The 18,491-nt window shown below is 37.2% G+C and overlaps 1 protein-coding gene across 2 annotated transcripts in view; it reads right to left on the bottom strand.

Moving 5' to 3' along the window:
- sntg1 (syntrophin, gamma 1) overlaps positions 1-18,491 on the bottom strand; it is a 939,332-nt gene that overhangs the window by 93,909 nt on the left and 826,932 nt on the right. For both annotated transcript variants that reach the window (XM_051929377.1, XM_028803505.2), the window contains exons 13-14: positions 16,828-16,957; positions 14,772-14,810 (exon numbers count right to left, since the gene is read on the bottom strand). In XM_051929377.1, the coding sequence (XP_051785337.1) occupies positions 14,772-14,810; positions 16,828-16,957 (169 nt within the window). The remainder of the gene's footprint in view (positions 1-14,771; positions 14,811-16,827; positions 16,958-18,491) is intronic.

Raw genomic sequence — 18,491 nt, 5'->3', positions numbered from 1 at the left:
CAGAATCTGATTTTATTGAGAGTGATCAGGAGAGCGAACAAGAGAGTGAGGAACTGGCATCAGCTGATCGGGACACCAGCCGATGCCGCCCCAGCTGAGCGCATTCATGCAGCCGATGCACCTATGGCAAGGTTTGTGTGGGAGGAATACCTAGACATTGATCCGTGGGAGCCAAACTGGCTACCAGACTTCACAAGGCAGTATGACTTGCTGATGGACTCGACAGATTACCAGCCGCTGGACTACTTCAGGCTGTTCTTTCCTGAAGCTGCCTTTCAGCTACTGTCAGATGAGACAAACAGGTATGCAGAGCAATTTTTTGAATCGAGGGCTGTGCTTGCACCGCATTCTCGTTTTTCAAACTGGAAACCCACAACAAAACATGAGATGAAGGGCTTTGTGGCATTACAAATATAGATGGGATTAGACTGGCGATATAACTTCAGGGAGCATTGGTCCAAACGTGCTTTGTCCCCTGGTTGCTTTGGACAGGTTATGCCGCGTGATGATAGGTATGTGCTCCTGCAAAGTGATTGTGAGCAACTGAGCTTCATAAATTCTGACACTAGCGATGAGGAGTTCTTGGGGTTTCCATAAAACTAGAAGAGTGTTTGAACCTTAAAGTCTCTCCTTATTTGTTAATGACAGTGATGATGTTTCTTAATACCACTGTTGAATTTACATGGTTGAAATATTATTCTGCTTTATTTTATTAAACATATTAGTACACCATTTGGTTCAGAATATTTTTTTCTTGTTTTCCTCCTCTAAACCTAGGTGCGTCTAATGGTCAGGTGCGTCTTATGGAGCAAAAAATACGGTACCTTGGACTTTCTTATTAAAACCTTCAATAGTAATCATTTATTAAAAGATTATAATTCACAAATTTTTAAATATACAGCACTTAACTATTTGAAAAATGTAAAGATGGTTTTTGAGTAAACAAACTTCTCATTGTTCAGAGACCAAATGGTGGGATATAGGTATTAGTTATAAATAAACCTTAAATGTAGGTTACCTTAAATGTATACATATATATATATAAAATCCAACATTTGTCTGTCTTTTTGTATGCCTGTCTGCTATTCACAAGAGAACTACTTAAAGGATTTAGATTGTTTTTTTTTCTATAATTAGCTTGATTTTGTGACTTCTCTCATTGTTTTAAGTATCATAGTTCAGTTGCGGTAAAGATTTATTTGCGCAAATACGAGAGATTGGCTGTGGGGCTTTCCTCACTCACACGCCAGCCTCAGTTCTAGTTGCTGTACCTCTTGCCATGTGTTGGAGCGTACCTTGCCTTTGCTTAGCTAATGATATCTGTTTGTTCAACAGACATTATCATCTAAAGATAACGAGGCCTCATCTTGAGTACTGTGTGCAGTTTTGGTCTCCAGGCTGCAAAAAGGACATAGCAGCACTAGAAAATGTCCAGAGAAGAGCGACTAGGCTAATTCCAGGGCTACAGGGGTTGAATTATGAGGAAAGATTAAAAGAGCTGAGCCTATACAGTTTAAGCAAAAGAAGATTAGGAGGTGACGTGATTGAAGTGTTTAAAATTATGAAGGGAATTAGTTGGCATTTTTTAGATCAGAGCTATGTGTGTTTTAAGCGGTAGCTGCTGATTGCCAGAGATATCATGGCCACGGACTTTTCTCCCCACACGGGGGACTCGCTCCCATCAGAGATGAACACGATCAGATTCAGTGCCAGTGTTTGACGATGGAGTGTACCTACCTTCCGCTTGGCCAGAATTACAATTTTCTTTAAATTTTTTTATTGATTTTAAAATTTGTCCTGTTTCACTACTACATGGGCAAAGCCACAGGGGACAGCTACTTTAACATATAATAATAATGTAACATATGCTTCACCTGTTTTATAAACAGAAGTTAAAAATATTGGTTTAACAAAAATCATAAAAACAACTATACACAGCAACAATCGTCAAAAACAAGCACAAAACAAACTAAAAATTCAAGTTGCAACTGGCAACTTATTCCGTTATTATCAGAAGATGACTTAATAATTTAAACTTCACAAAAAATGATGTTTATGTTGACACGAACAATACCTATCTTGCAGAACTATCTTGAAAACACTTTTGGAATATATGAGTTTGAAAAATAATCTCTTCTATGTTATTAAAACCTTAAAACAAAATAATATCCAGAGAGAAAATGACCAGGGGGGTATTTTCCATACGTCGTTTAAATCATCCGAGATCAGATGCCTCATCTTGGATGAGTTAATGCCGGTGAAACTCATCTGGGATAAGTCGGTTTTTCAAACGCAGCTGTGTAGTAGATTAGTCTAGCTGGATCCAATCATCTGAGATGATTGCGTGCGCCCGTGCTGATTGAAAAGCCCATATATATTGAGTCTAGAAAACATGATCAGCAAGTCTTTGATAGGCTGCAACAAAATGACGAAAGAACGGGCACATTTTTTCACTCAAGAGGAGCAGGACCTTTTACTCGAAGGATATGAAGAATTTCAAGATTTAATATGCAAAAGGGGTAACACTGCAAAAGCAGCCCAAACCAGAAAAGACAGCTGGCAAAAAGTGGCCGACAAATTAAACGCGTAAGTAGTGTGCATTGTACTTACTGAATTGCAGCATTTCATTTCCTATGTGTCAGATTAATTATTATTTAATATGTCATAATTCCAGATCAAACGTGAGAACAAGGAGAACATGGGAACAGGTTAAAGTGAAATACAAGAATATACTTCAAGCTGGTAAATATTGGTATATAACTATTTAAAGAATTGTTGACATAAAGAATCATATATAATATAACTAACATTAATTTTAAAGCTAATAAGAAGAAGGCACACAAGCAAAAAACAGGTGGAGATCCAGACCTAACCCCTGCAGAAGAATTGGCTCTCCAGCAAAATGCCCATCACCCTGTTTCTGAGGGCATTCCAGGGCAAAGCTCCTCCATAGAACTAGTGACAGGATGCAGTGGTCACTTCATTTAAGGTAAAGGATGATCATTGCATATATTTGTCCTCAATGTGTGCCATAGGTATGTTCCATATAGCCCTCTTTTATATTGGGTCAGTTGCAGGGAATCTCAATGCCCTAGAACCTGTGTCTGACCAACGAGATATTGACGAAGGTCAAATATTTGATGAAGACACTATGTCTGATTATTCATCAGGAGGAGAGGTACATTTTCCAAATAATGTTTGAACAAACTCCACTCTGATCAGTCCCATGTGCTAATCGTGATATATCTGTTTTGCAGGAGACTGTAGCCAGCACACAAGTCCCTTTTGGAACAAAGTCCACATCAAAAAAAAGGAGATGGTGAGGTTGGTTGAGCCATTTGTTGTACTTTATTCAAAATGATATACTGTGTATACAATATAGAGGAAAAAGGCACTTGTAATTGCGTATTTATTTGCAGAAAAATGTGAGGGCTCTATACAAGAGATATCTTCAACTGAAAATTGCATACAGAAAACTAAAAATGAGAAAAATACAGCAGGACATGGAACTTCATGAACTGAGGACAACCAAAATGAAGTTGCAGATACAAATATTAAAAAAACAACTGGTAAAAAATTCTCTTATCTCTTTCCCATATGTATATGTATATGTATATGTGTATGTGTATGTGTGAGTGTATCCTTAATTATGTTCTCCTCCTTACAGGCTGAAGGGCCATAATATACAATAAATAAGTTTTGTGTGAAACCACTGTTGTCTTTTTCATTGAAAATATTGGGCCACAATTCTGTCTCTAGCAGATCTGCCACTGGTTTGCTCAAGGTGCACTGGGTCAAGGTCATCATCAGGCTGCACCAAAACCTCAGGGACTCTCTCTTTTCTGATGGTCGCTATGTTGTGTAAGGCAGAGCATGCAACAATTATGTGACATGCTCTGTCAGGTGCAACCCTCAGCCCTTTTAGACAGTGAAATCTCTCCTTCAGGTGGCCAAAGGTCATTTTAATTTGTGCCCTTGTCCTAGACAGAGCTGCATTATATCAAGTTTGTGGCCCAGGGTTGGCGTTAGGAAACGGGGTCATTAGAAAATGCCTACAGGTATATCCCCTGTCCCCAAGCAGGATTCCATCATGATGACCTGAGGAATATGTAAAAATTGTGAATACAATACATACATCACCATGATATATAATTAGATTATTACCTTGTTCAAATGTCCGATACAGGTGTGACTCCTTAAAAATTCTTGAGTCATGAACAGACCCTGGCCATTTAGCCTCCACAAGGTAGATACAAGGTTTGATACAAGGTAGGATGCATCACAGATCATTTGAGAATTTATAGCATGTACGTCAAACAATTTTACTGTATGTCAACATGCCTATTGGCTATTTTCAATTCTTACAAAAAGTTACATTACCTGCACGTTAATACTGTGGAAGCCTTTTCTGTTTATGTAATCTGGCTCATTTGGACCTGATGGGGCCTTTATTCGGATCTGCATACAATCCAGTGCCCCAATCACATTTGGAAATCGAAATCCTGGGTAATGAGAATGTTAGGCTAATTGTGAGATTCTTTATGGAACTGTGGGTGTTTTTGCCTGTGTATTACCTACCTGCAATGGCATGAAACGCCTCTTTTATTGTCTGCACACGCAAGTGTCCAGGAAACACTATGAAAACTCGAAGGAAATATTTCAGCTAAACAGACTTTACGAATTGCTTGGCAAACTGTACTTTTAGATAGATTTTCCGAATCGCCTACAGTATATAAAAAAGTGCCGCTTGCAAAAAACCTCAAAGCAATGCATACTGTCTGTGTGGTTGTGAGAGCCCGACTTCGCCTAGTTTGACTTCGAATATAAGGTGCTAATAAATCTTTGAGGTACAGTATTCCCTCTCGGCTACAGCGGTATCTTTCGAAAATAATTTCCTCTGGGAGCAATAAAGGATCTTGCCGATCGGGTAAAACCCTCTCTATATGAAATTCTCTTCTTATAATTTGTGCACCGATATCAATTGGTCGTTCATACATGAACGGCGAAGCCATGACTGAATGAATTCCATGTGCGGACACTAATTAAGTGTGTGAGCTAATCCTTGTTTACATAGAACAAACCTGCTCCGAGCAGGTTTCAGGATTTGGATGTGCTGCTATGACAACACATCCAGCAAGAGTTTCGAAAAACCGACAGATCCAGGATCAGGCTAAATCGTCAACAATTACATCTGGCTAAACGAGTAATCCACGTACAAAAAATACCCCCCAGGAGGTGAAACAAACAAAATAGAAATAGACAGAAATCTTGGTCTTAATGGAAGCATCAGAGAAAGACTCAGCTCATTGTCAAAGCCAAAAACACTAAACCAAATTCAAAGCCAAATTTAATACTGATAAAAAGTTGTTATAGTAACATACTTATAGTAACTTGTGTTCTGTTCTGTGTATTGTATTGTATTTACCCCCTTTTTTTTGATACCCACTGCATGCCCAGCCTACCTAAGAGGGGGTCTCTCTTTGAACTGCCTTTTCAAAGGTTTCTTCCATTTTTTTTTCCCTACAAGGGTTTTTCTGGGGAGTTTTTCCTTGCCTTATAATAATAATAATTGCCTTCATAGAGAGTCAAGGCTGGGGGGCTGTCAAAAGCCAGGGCCTGTTAAAGTCCATTGTGTCACTTCTTGTGTTATTTTGGGCTAAACAAAAATAAATTGTATTGTAAATTGTAATTTGTTATATTTAACTACCCCTAAGTCACACTAGTTTTTGATATCTTGAATGTAGAACACTTTATGGCACTGTACTGTTTCCACAGGGCAACTGCAGTTTTTAGAGGGAGACTGAAAATGGAGTCAGGATGTGGCATGGGAAGATTAGAATTCAAACAGCAATCATAAGTGAGAAGAATACATTTAAATCTATGATGATCAGAACACACCAAAAACAGAGCGGTAAGTCGTAATCCAAAAAAAAGGAAAGTGTAACCTGAGCAAAAAAAAAGTGAGATATGATTCATAGTTAGAGAGTAGAAAAAATTGTCATAACCAGTAACTCAAAAACTAACAATAAGAAAGATGCTGAAGGTTATTAGATCATGAATCTGAATCCTGACCATTGAGGAAATGTAAGGTGCAGACCTTTATGCCGACACACTAATGACACCAAGCATTGTATTCTCTTAGTTGTACTCCTATGCATACCAATGGCACAGTGACTGTTAACAAAACCATCACAGAATGGTGGTGCCCATAATTAAAAACATAATAGCACCATGGGAGACTGTGAACCTTATTTAGTACTGGTAAAAGCACATAGGAAAACAAAGTAAATATTACCAATTGACTGCTTGACCATCAGAACTCTAGGAACTATAAATAAATAATCATGACAACCACCATAATAAATATGCAGCATGCAATAACTGGCAATGAATGTTATTTTCTTAAAAAAAATAAAGTAAAATAAAAGGCCACCACCATAAAATAAAAATCATCAAAATGGCAGTAATCAGAAACTGAAATGACAGTGAATCACAAATAATTTTACGAGGTCAAAAAGAAGATTGACCACATTATGTTTGTAAATCCTATGCGTATTTGAAAGAATCAGCTACTGTACATTTCCGAAATCAATATGGAAGATTGTCCTCCACTGAGTTATACAAAAGAGATTGGCTCTGCAAACAAAATGAATTTTATTGACCAGAAGAGAAATGAAGCAAATACTACTTAAATTGTGTAATTGTAAATATGGAGAAAAAGGCTAGCAAGATGCTAATCCATCAAATACATAAGACATTATTTCATATAAGAAGTATGAAACTTTATTGGAGTAATCGAAAATGGAGGTGTAACCAAGATTACACAATACAGAAAAATGGGTAACATATTTGAGGAATACCATACTATGTAAGACAATGTACTTATTACAGTGTAATGGAAATTAAATGGACATTTTATTTATTTTTTTTTGGTGATCAATTTTTTCATTTATTTTCCATCAACAAATTTCAAATAACAAATAGCAATGTAGTAAAAAAGAAAAAAAAAGTGCATCAGCTGCCGACCTCCACAGATTAAATTTGTACATAGTGGAAAAGCTGTGGGCCCAGATGCCCATACAACAGAATTTACATCTTGTCACATGGGAGATTGGAGTTTGTTTCTCCAAAGGGGAGTGTGGTGTAGTGTAGTGTAGTGGTTAAGGCTTCAGACTCCAAACACTGAAGCTGTGGATTCGAATCCTGACACTGTGTGACACTGAGCAAGTCACTTGACCTGCCTGTTCTCCAATTGGAAAACACAATAGAAATGTAACCAATTGTACCATAAATGTTGTAAATAACTTGGATAAAGGCATCAGTCAATAAAGTAATGTAACCAAAACAGACTATGTGTTAAATTAATGCTTTTTATTAAAGCAAGAAAGTGAAAGCTCCTGCCAAAAACAGTACACCAGGCATCAATTTCTGTTTTTCTAAAAAAAAAAAATAGAAATTGTTTAGAACGCACATTAAACTGGCCAAAAGAAAAGCTGTATTAAGATTCAGGCGAAAGTTCTCACAAACATAAAAGTTAAAGTGTCTCCTTTATTATTTCACACAATCAAACAGGATTTTTCTAAGGAAGGCAATTACTGTCAAATCAGAATCACGCTCAGTGCATTATATAACTTAGCCCCACCAAGGTCTTGCTATCGCTGGGTGCTGAAAAGGCCTTTAATAGAGTTGAACGTGTTTACTTGTTCATTTAAATAAGCATTTTCAGGATTGGATCAAATAAATTAACATGACCTAAGCTATTATACTCCAGCTTATAAGATGAAGTGTATGCAAAATAGTGTAAATTTTGATTGTTTTGTTTTAGAACATGGAATCAAATGAGGTGTTGTTTTTCAATGATTTTGCTACTTCAAGACTGAACTCTGCTTTAGTAGCAACCAGAAAATTCTAAAAATTGCTAGAGACAGGCAAGAACAAAATATACTTCTTTGTGCAGAAGACATAGTGTTTTATATTGATGAATCATACCTATCAATTACATATGTAATAAAAGTTTTGTAGTGTTGCTGCTTAATTTTAGAGTTCAAGATTGATTTTAGCAAGAGTTATGTTATTTCTTACAAAAATTCCTCCATGTCAGATTAGATTTCACCAGTTTCACTAACTGGCTTACAACATTATACACGAGAAACAATTTAAAATCTGATTAAAATATAACGTTCGAAACCTCATGGAAATTATTAAATAAGATGTTACTAACTTGTCATATTTCTGTATCAGAGTGTGACAATGCGGGTTCGCAGCACGCTCCCATTGTCTGTCCTTGAACCCTGCACTATCAGTAATGTTACAGATGAGCTCGGCAGTGAGGCATAACAATGGAGCAAGGGGATGGTGTAATAGTGTAAAGTGTTTTTATTTAAAACAACAACAAAACAGTATCCAAATTAAATAAAGTGCAGTGCTTCAAATCATTAAATAAATAATCTATAAAATAGGTGAACTAGTGGAGGTTAAAAAAACAATAAATGAATCCTTTAAAACGAGGTTAAAACAATGCTGGAAGCAGTCTCTTAAAAAAGGCGTCTTCTTTTATCTGGCGGGTCTCCTGCTTTTCCCATATGGGCCCAGCAACAGGAGAGTTACCCTCTCAACAGCTGACCTTCTCTACTATCTGGTTGCCTTCCGTTCCCTGGCTCCGTACGGCTACCTTACTGGACCAAGACTTGGGTTTCTTAACGGCCAGGTCTCTCACGCTGAGGCACACCTTCCCAAGACTCCACGACTCCTGCTACCATTTCGGCCTTACGCGGCCAGCTGTCCTTCATCCCCAGTCACTCCAGCTTCTTGTTCGCTCAGCTGGAGCAACCGCTTCCTTCTGCCCCACCGAGTTTCGGCCAAACACCACTGCTAGGGCTCACTGTCCAGCTGCCTGCCTGTGAGCACACGCTTGCTCGGGCTCTCTCTCCTTCCTGCAACATCCGTCTCTTTTCTTCTTAACCTCCTTTTTTTTACTTCCCCAAACTGCCTCTCGCTTCTATTTATGAAGAAGACGTGGCAGATGTAGCAATCAGCAGTTCCTGGGAACAATTACAGATGCGGACCGTTTCTCACCTGTGCACTTAGTTGAGAAACGCCCACATCATGAACTCCTCAGGAACCACTTCAGCCACACAACCACCATGCCCCCTCGCTAAGCTGCGAGGACGGTGATTATTTATTTAAAAGTGGCCTTCTTGATTGGAGCTGGGGACCCGCAACACCACATAGAGATACTTGGAGAACTAAGAATATTAAAATGAATGCCTTTCAGTAAATTCTATGCTTTCTTCCAGTATATTAGCAAGGCCTTCATTAAAAGAACTGGATGTGGTTTGATCTTGTTCTATTTTAACATTTATGCACAAGGTGCCCCCCAGCGGGGTAACACCATATTTCAAATTTGTCTGTGAGTGTTGTAATAAATGCACAATTCAATCAAAAGCAAAAACGGGATTTTTACATACCCAAGAGTGTCTTCTTTTAAATAAATCACAAATTTCCATGTGTCTGCTGTCTTTCATTAGTAAAATATGTGATTTGCACACATATACGCTGAAGAAGGGGGCAGTGTGTCACAGCTGATTGAATCTGTTTTTATCAAAGATCCCACCTACATCGAGCCTCATACAACGAAAGGGATAGCAGTAGGGTTAGGCTAATTACCATTGGATAACAGAGTTTCGAACCTTTTCAGCGATATATAGTTGTCTATATTTGGTCATTTGTACTACATGCCACAGCTGTATGTAAATGACAGAAAATATATTGCTTATATGACAGCTCATCTTTATGCATTTTTGCACATAATTATGCTTCTGTAAAAACTGCATGCGGATTGTTTGGTTGATTTGCAATAAAATGTGAAGTTTGCACTAGGAAAATTACGTATTTTTCTTCAAAAAGAAAACATACACTTGAGAAAGTCCTAGAAAAAATTATAGAGTGCTAGTTAACATGGAAACCTTGATTCACAGTTTTGACTCTGTTGAGAGTGCTGCTTTTTCCAAACGACTAAATCCAGTCTTGATTTGTGAGTACTGCTTAGTATAAGTTTGAAGTGTTCTGGCATGAACGTTTATAGTTCAAGTATCAGGGGTTCAATTAATTCAGTTACTCCCTATATTAATTTTCTGAGACGTGCTCTTGCAGTTTAAAATTCTATGCACACTTACTCAGAGTTTCACATGAGGAGTCATTTGATTGAATGTCTATGGCCATGTGAAATTTAAGCAGGGAAATTTCTTTGATCAAATGTATTTGCATAGCACTAGGCCATGTTGCTCCTTGCAGCTAAATAATAAAAAAATATTACTGCAACTGCAATACTTTGGGAGATTGCAATGATGTGGGATATGACATCTAAACCTGATACAATGATAACTGACAGATTGGAACACAATATAAAACTGATTCCAGGGTTGTGCATCATAAAGTGTCTTGGTTATGAATTATAAAATTCAGTATATTCAAAAGAAATCCAAAAAGTGCAAACATTTTTTGTGTTTTATTTAGTTGATATTGGTGTAAACAAAGGTTTATAAACATATAAATACTTTCTTTTAAAAATTTGGAATGTTGTACTCATCACTGTGGAGCGTCTTTATTAAATAAGCAAAATAATAACAGTTTATTTTTGGGTTTGTAATTTACACTGAATAATGGCAAAAACCCTGAGTGCATAAGGGGTTAAATCCAAAGAACCCTTAGATATATAAATTATTTCAAATTTAATTTCTTTATTGTTTACATGGTACGCTGAAATTATTCTTTGCCTGTCTAAGCAACGCACAACACGTCACAAATACCATGATCTGTAAGTGTTACTCATCAACACGGACCCAAACTTGAAACTTCTGCATTCTTATGGATTGTTTATACTTTGAACATCCACACACACACAGAGGTCCATGAGACATAATATTCATCAGCAGCCATGTTGCACAGACATACATATTTGCAACCCCGTGTCTTCAGAGTTTTGCATCCACATTGTACTAGGCATGTTGACTGAACATGTGCAATACAACAAAACGGACAAATCTGAAGAGGAAGTCAGTGTGTATTCATGGAACGATTCTGCATCAGTGCAATACAGTGCCATGCCCACGGGATTGTACAGTTAATAGACTAGGGTGCACATCCTAGGCTGTGATCATGTCTGCAGTTGTCTGTATTTGGTATTGGGACCCTTTATACTGGCAATATATTTGCATTGTTTGAACTGTTAATTAAATATAATCATTTTCCCTAGTATTGCCCTTAATAGATGCAAAAAGGACTAATATATTTCATACCTGCAGTACCTTCAGGAAGGCAGCATCTGCAAGTTATAGTGCTTTCACGGAAGCATACCTCGGCATAGCCTGAAACAGCAGTGGTAACAGCTATCAATGACATTTTCAGGCAATAAATGAAAATCAGCTGTCAATAAAATAAACTTAATTAAACTGCGTGAAACATAAATATAACTCAACATCACACAACAATATCTCAAATCAGATCCTCTAAAATACAGTATATACAGATTGAGCCCCTACTTGTGAGTAATGCTTTTAACCACCTGCTTTACAATTTCGCATACTCTGAGAACGTGCCCTGCTCATACCTTTATGGAATAAAATCTTCACATATATCGGACAGTTTGGGATACCCAGTAATCCCTAATCCATTAACAGCACTGTTTTGGATATTACCTAATACATGTAGAACATTGCTCTTTGATGAGCAATCTGTTCTGATAATTTACACTGCATTGGAAATGTTTTGTTCTGTCATTGTTCTTAAATTGATGATTCCAAAATCACCTACCATAACAAAATGAGAAAGGATTTTACTTAGTAAAATATTAAAGTAAATAATTATATTTAGTGATTTGTTAATTCAAAATGTGAATGTGAGGTTGTGTTTGTTAAGATTACATGTTTAATAGTGTTTTTGTTTTTTTAATTTCATTTTAATTTAGTTCTCTTTTAAATCTCCTTTGGCATTCTAAATCTTTTGATCATTTCAATTTGCTACTGTATTTGTATTCTTTTGAAAAATTCTCTTTGTCCTTCGGATTTCGCTTTTGGTTTTTGATTTTGGCTTTCTTCACTGGGATAATATTTTGAGTTTTTGGTAAATAAACATTACTGTAAAAGTTACTGTTTGTTTTTGACTTCCTTCATTTATGATTTCCCTTGTCCCTTTTAAGACATAATAGACCTGTTCTTTTGAGGGTGTAGCCCAGAAGTTTAAATTTGAGTTTTTGGGCCAGATCAGCTTTTTGAGTTCAAGCCTTTTTTTGAGTATTGTGAAGCAGAATTTGTAACACTATGCACTCATAAGCAACTGTAAATGATGGCAGAGCCACAATATCAGTTTAATGCAACTGATGTTTAATTCCAAAAAAAAAACAAAAGTAACAAACATACAGCAATTTTTCTTAAAAACTCCACATAGTGTCCTTGCTACTCATAGTAACTATTAAATATTTAGTCGTTCAATCTTAGTTATGACCTTTCATATATCATATCGTAACACAATATAATAAATGTGAATGTTTTTATCCCATATACTACCAGTTACACACAGAGAACACACAGGCTACAATAAACACAAGTATCAAAATACATAATAAATTCCCAGAAAAACACAATTGTAAGCCTCAGGTTGACTGATTAAAGAAGCAAAAAATGAAGCAGGAAACAAAAATATGAGAGCCATGAATTGAAAAGAAAGGATAAACACATTTCCGAATCCAACATAAGATTTACTCTCTAAACCATGTAAAAAACATACCTGAGATATGCAAAGCTTATAATATTTTAACCCAAGGTATAATTAGTGAAATTCCTGCATTAGCGGTACTCAGTGGGCTCCCACAATGACAAACTAGCATATGACAAATAGGCTAAAACAAAGAAATGAAATGAAAGTAAACTACAAAATAATTATAAATTAATGCTGTTAAAGGCACACCCCGGGGAGGTAGATCTTCAGATATCTGTCTCACCCTTTCTACTACAGAAAAGGCTGCTTGACCCTAAGTAGTCAGGTTTCAGTAAGGGTCATTCCATCAAGATCCCTCTACTTATTATTGCCAACATACTGTATTACGGTAGGCTTGAGCTACCATTATGTCATTAGCTATCACCCTGCTAGATCTCTTCTCTGCTTTTGACATGGTCAACCACCAGATTATCCTTGCCACACCCTCTGACCTGGCATCACTGGGACTTCCCCAAGGTGGTTTGAGTTCTACCTATTGGGCAGATCCTAATGTCTGTCCTGGTCAGGAGAGATGTCAAGGGTGAACCAGGTAAGTACAGGAGTTCTGCAAGGATCGGTGCTGGGCCCTCTCCTCTTCTCTCTATACACCTCCTCCCTAGGCCCCATCAACCTTTCCCATGGTTTTTCTTATCAGTGCTATACTGGTGATATGCATCTGTCCCTTTTGTTCCTTCCAGAAGATAACATGGCATCAGCTGGAATCTCTGCATGTCTATCTGATATTGCAACCTGGATGAAATGATCCCATCTCTAGTTCAACCTTGCAAAGGCAGATCTTCTTTTTATCCCAGATCATCTGTCTGTTCAGCACCCCATCTCTATTCAGCTTAGCTCATTATCTCTAACACCCTCCAAGTCCATAAACATGCTGCTACCATCTCTAGGTCTTGTAGACTCACTCAATACAATATCTGCAAGAACAGACCACATCCAACAGTGTATGCAGCACAACTCCTGATCTAAGCTTTTGTCCTGTCACATCTAGACTGCTGCAACTCTCTGTTGGCAGGAGTACCAACATGTGTCACCAAGCCGATGCAGATGATTCAAAATGAAGCAGCTTGCCTGGTGTGCAACCAGCCAAGGCAGGCATGCTAACACTCAACTTTTTAGATCACTACATTGGCTTCCTGTAATGGCATGTATTAAGTTCAAATCCTCAATGATTGCCTATAGAGTAGTCAGTGGACCAGTACCTATATATATATATGAATACACTTGTGAAGTTCTGTGCTCCTTCTTGACCATTCAGGTGAGGCCACCTCCACCTTGTATCAAAAATCTATCTAAACTCTTTTCATGTGTATCTCTTAGCTGGTGGAAAGAGCTACCTGCTCATGAAGACTTTCTTTTTTGGTAAATTTCTGTCTAAATGATATTAGCTGTTAGTTTTGATTACCAAAGAAATGTAACTAGCTTGATTTTGTTCTGAGCGCTACACTCGTGATGATCAATTTTGTAAATCTTTCTTGTAAAACTTCTTCCAAAACAGTCTACCACACTGATTTTGACTTGATTATGTTGACCTCTTTTGTAAGTTTCTTTGGATAAAAGTGACTAAGCAAATAAATGTAAATGTAAGTGTAAATATTGGGAAACAGATGGTAGTCATACAAGGACAAGTCTGGAGAACAGTGTGGGTGTTGAATCTTGCATTTTGGTCTCTGGTTTTAGAAATTCAGTAACAGTACGAAACTTGATTTTACAGTTTATGCATTCAAATTAAGTTTGCTATGAAACATGAAACTAATACTATAGACCACAAATGCTTGACACTTACATACTTTAGTATACGAAAACTCATTTTTGGCCACTCCCAAAAATCAGTACCAACCCATTGTAAATTAATGTATCCTCATTCCTTTAGCTCCTCAATTAATCAAATATTATTGTATCGCTGTCATAATATGACAAAATGAAACATTTGACCCCAAATCTTATAGTAACAGAAAACGAAATGTAAGAAATGCACAAAATCTTTAACTATCATAACATACCTGCTGGTTCACTGGGAAATTTCTGTTGATCTTTTTAATCTGTAATAAAAATTTAAGTTGTAAAGAAGCAGAATTCAATTTAATGAACTTGCAGTGAACTAAAATGCAGTTATTATGTGAGCTAGATATACCTTAATCAGAGAGTGACAGTTGTTTATTTCCCTTCCCTATGTAAGGTGTATTTTTGAAATTCTTAATATGTATTTCTATTTCTAAAATTGTTTATTATAGATTTTACCAATGAAAAATAAGTAAAAATGCAAATGAACATATGTACCCTTGACAAAGCTGATCACACATTACCAAACTGGAATTCTTATCTTAATAATAATAATAATACATTTTATTTATATAGCACTTTTCCCATGCTGAAGGCACTTAAAATCTTCGAGGTTTAAGGGCAACTGATGAATTTCAATATTTTGATTGTTTGGATATAAGTAGGCAGGAAGTAACATTTGAAAAAAGCTTTTAAGTCTACAGTACAGAAAAAACTGAAAAGCAGTCTTGTCATGCAGGTAAATACACTGCTCAAAAAATTAAGGGAACACTTACTGTCAGTTAAGCTTCAGGGATATCAATCTGTCCAGTTTGGAACCAATAGCAATTGTGAATCAACTTCGTCTGCTTTGGTGCAAATAAAAGTGACAACAGGTGCACTGAAGAGGCAACAGCAAGACAACGTCACAGCAAGACAGCCCCCCAAAAGGGAATTGTTTTGCAGGTGGTGACCACAGACACTTGCTGTCTCCTTATCCTTCCTGATGGACTCTTCACTAGTTTTGCATTTTGCTAGTGTCCTTGTCACTACTGGTAGCATGAGGCAGTACCTGCACCCGATTCAGGTTGCACAGGTGGTACTGCATCCTCCAGGATGGCACATCCATACATGCCGTTGCAAGAAAGTTTGCTGTGTTTTCCGGCACAATCTCAAGAGCATGGAGGAGATAGCAGAAGACAGACTGTTACACGAGGAGAGATGGACAGGACTGTAGAAGGGCATCAACCCAGCAGCAGGTCTCGTATCTGCTCCTTTTTGCAGGGAGGAACAGGAGGAGCACTACAAGAGCCCAAATAAATGACCTCCAGCTGGCTACTGGTGTGCATGTATCTGATAACAAACTGTCAGAAACAGACTCCATGAGGGTAGCATGTGGGTTCGACATCTTCTACTGGGACCTGTGCTCACAGCCATTCATCGTGCATTGGCATTTGCCAGAGCATATCACAACTGGCAGCTCTGTCATTGGCACCCTGCTCTCTTCACAGCAGGTTCATACTGAGCACATGAAAGATGTGAAACAGTCTGGAGATGCCATGGTGAACGTTATGTAGCCTTCAACATTATCCAGCATGACTGGTTTGGTAGTGGGTCAGTAATGGTTTAAGGAGGGATATACTTGGCGTGTCGCATAGACCTCCATGTGCTAGGCTACAATAGCCTGACTGCAGTTAGGTACTGGGATGAAAACCTCAGGGCCATTGTCAAACCTTACACTGTTGCAGTGGGCCCTGGTTTCCTCCTGGTGCAGGTGCAGGACAACGCCCAACCTCATGCGGCCAGAGTATGTAGGCTTTTCCTGGATGACAAGGCATTGATACCAGTGATAGGCCCACATGTACCCCAGACTTGAATCCAATTGACAACCTCTGTGATTTTCCACTTGAATATTTCATTCATTGAAATCCGGTGTGATTTACGTGTTCCCTTAAATTTTTTTGAGCAGTGTTCATGGAGAGCATATACAGGATGCAGAAGCCATGTCATTTATGTTCTATATGACAGGCAAGTTGGTATGCTACCACACATATAATGATACGAGTTGGGCAACAGAATTGATTTAATCATTTAGTTATTTGTATTTAAATTAATTGTCTATGTTTCCTTCTTCCCTGTGTCCAGGCTCTTTTAAAATAAACCATATAAGTTTTCTATTGATTTTGCTCCTCTTTCAATCTTCATTGTGCAGTTAGTTAGATCTTGCCTTTCCTTAACACTGTTCTTAGTACACTCAGGTCCAAAATTAAGGACGTGTAACAAGATGGCTGTACTTACATTGTGCTTTGTGAGAGTTGTAGTATTAGCTGCTATTCCTTGTAGCCATTCTAAGCAGTCTTCAGCAGTCTGGCATTGAATTATCCCACTGCATACACCATCAACTGCAATTACTTGAAATGAATTTTGCCTAGAGATATGTCAGAAAAAAATCATATTAAGAGCATGTTTATTCAGATGTTCATTTTATAATGCAACATATGAAGATAAAATATGGAGAATTCAAACTCTATCAACTATATACAGTTTGTAAATCTTCTGTGTGCGGGAGAGAAGTAAAGCAGCTGATGAGTAACCTTTAAGCCACGACTTGATTATTAGTGCATGAAATATTTTTATTCATGTAACAGCACTATTATGAAAATAGATGGACACATGAAAAACCTAATAACTGGAGGCTATGATTCCATAAATCTCGTTGTGAATGGGTGAGTGGTTAATAATCAAATTAACAGATGCCTGTACAATCCAGATGGTTTCATACTGTTAAAAATAACAATTAACATCATTCTATTTTACCAAGATGAAAGAGCAAAACATTTTTTAAAATGCATATAAATTGCCAGGGAAAATATATATTTAATTTGTTTGTCTGAATTATAACACAGATTACTTACTGTTAGTCTCCAAGTACAAAATTATTGAAAAGCTGTGCATAAGCCAGTTAAAATTGAGAAAATAAATGCTATTTAAACTTATCAAGTTAATTAAGGAGGCCCTAACACCTTATTTATCAGACAGCGTAGAAAATGGGGTCCAACAGTCCTTTACAAGCTTCTCTTTTTACTTTGATTCTGCCTTAGTCACCGTTTATGTAGAAGTTGTATAATCTTAGAATGTTCTAAGGATGCTTTCACTGTCTGAAGTAGTTTCTTCTTGTCCATCTCAATGTCATTTAACTATCATTTTAACTAGGCTGTATATGATCTATATATCAATCTGAGAAACATAATATTTGATGTACATTAGGCAACAAGGCTGCAATTCACTGTGTGTTTAGTTACTTGGGTCAACAGATGAAATAAAATGAAAAAACAATTGAGTGCCTAAGAAAGCACCATATTGTGTCAGTGGTTCGCCAATTATGTTAAAATTGAGACTGAAATAATAATTCTGGATATTAATTTACCATATGTTAAAACTTAGACTTTTCAAACATTGACTAAGAAATAGAAGGTTATATTGGTTTGTATTGCATGGTAAACCCCATAAAAGAAATTATATGAATATTACCAGACAAGCATTGAAAAGTGCAAATTATTGCTTAAAAGGTGTAAGTTTAAATGCCACTGCAGAGTTCAGCTGAACTGACATTCTTATGATTGTGTTCATAAGAATTACTGTTAATCCCCATATATGAGATGCCATTGCAATCTTTTTTTTTTGTTGTTCTTTATTTCGCCTTATACAATTTCTTGTATTAGGAATTTGTTAGTTTTCGCATACCCCTTGGGGTCAGAGTGCAGGGTCAGCTATTGTACATCGCCCCTGGAGCAATTGAAGGTTAAGGGTCTTGCTCAAGGGCCCAGCAGAGTAGGATCTCTTTTGGCAGTGACGGGGATTCGAACCAGCAACGTACTGGATACCAGCATAGGAATTTTTAGGCCATTTTTGGACCAGGTGTTGTGCAGGAAAGTACACACATGATAAAGAGTAAACCAATA

Source organism: Erpetoichthys calabaricus, chromosome 6 (assembly GCF_900747795.2).
Source record: "Erpetoichthys calabaricus chromosome 6, fErpCal1.3, whole genome shotgun sequence".
Lineage (NCBI taxonomy): Eukaryota > Metazoa > Chordata > Cladistia > Polypteriformes > Polypteridae > Erpetoichthys > Erpetoichthys calabaricus.
Note: the sequence above shows the minus strand (reverse complement) of the source record. Positions and strands in the feature narration are given on the sequence as shown.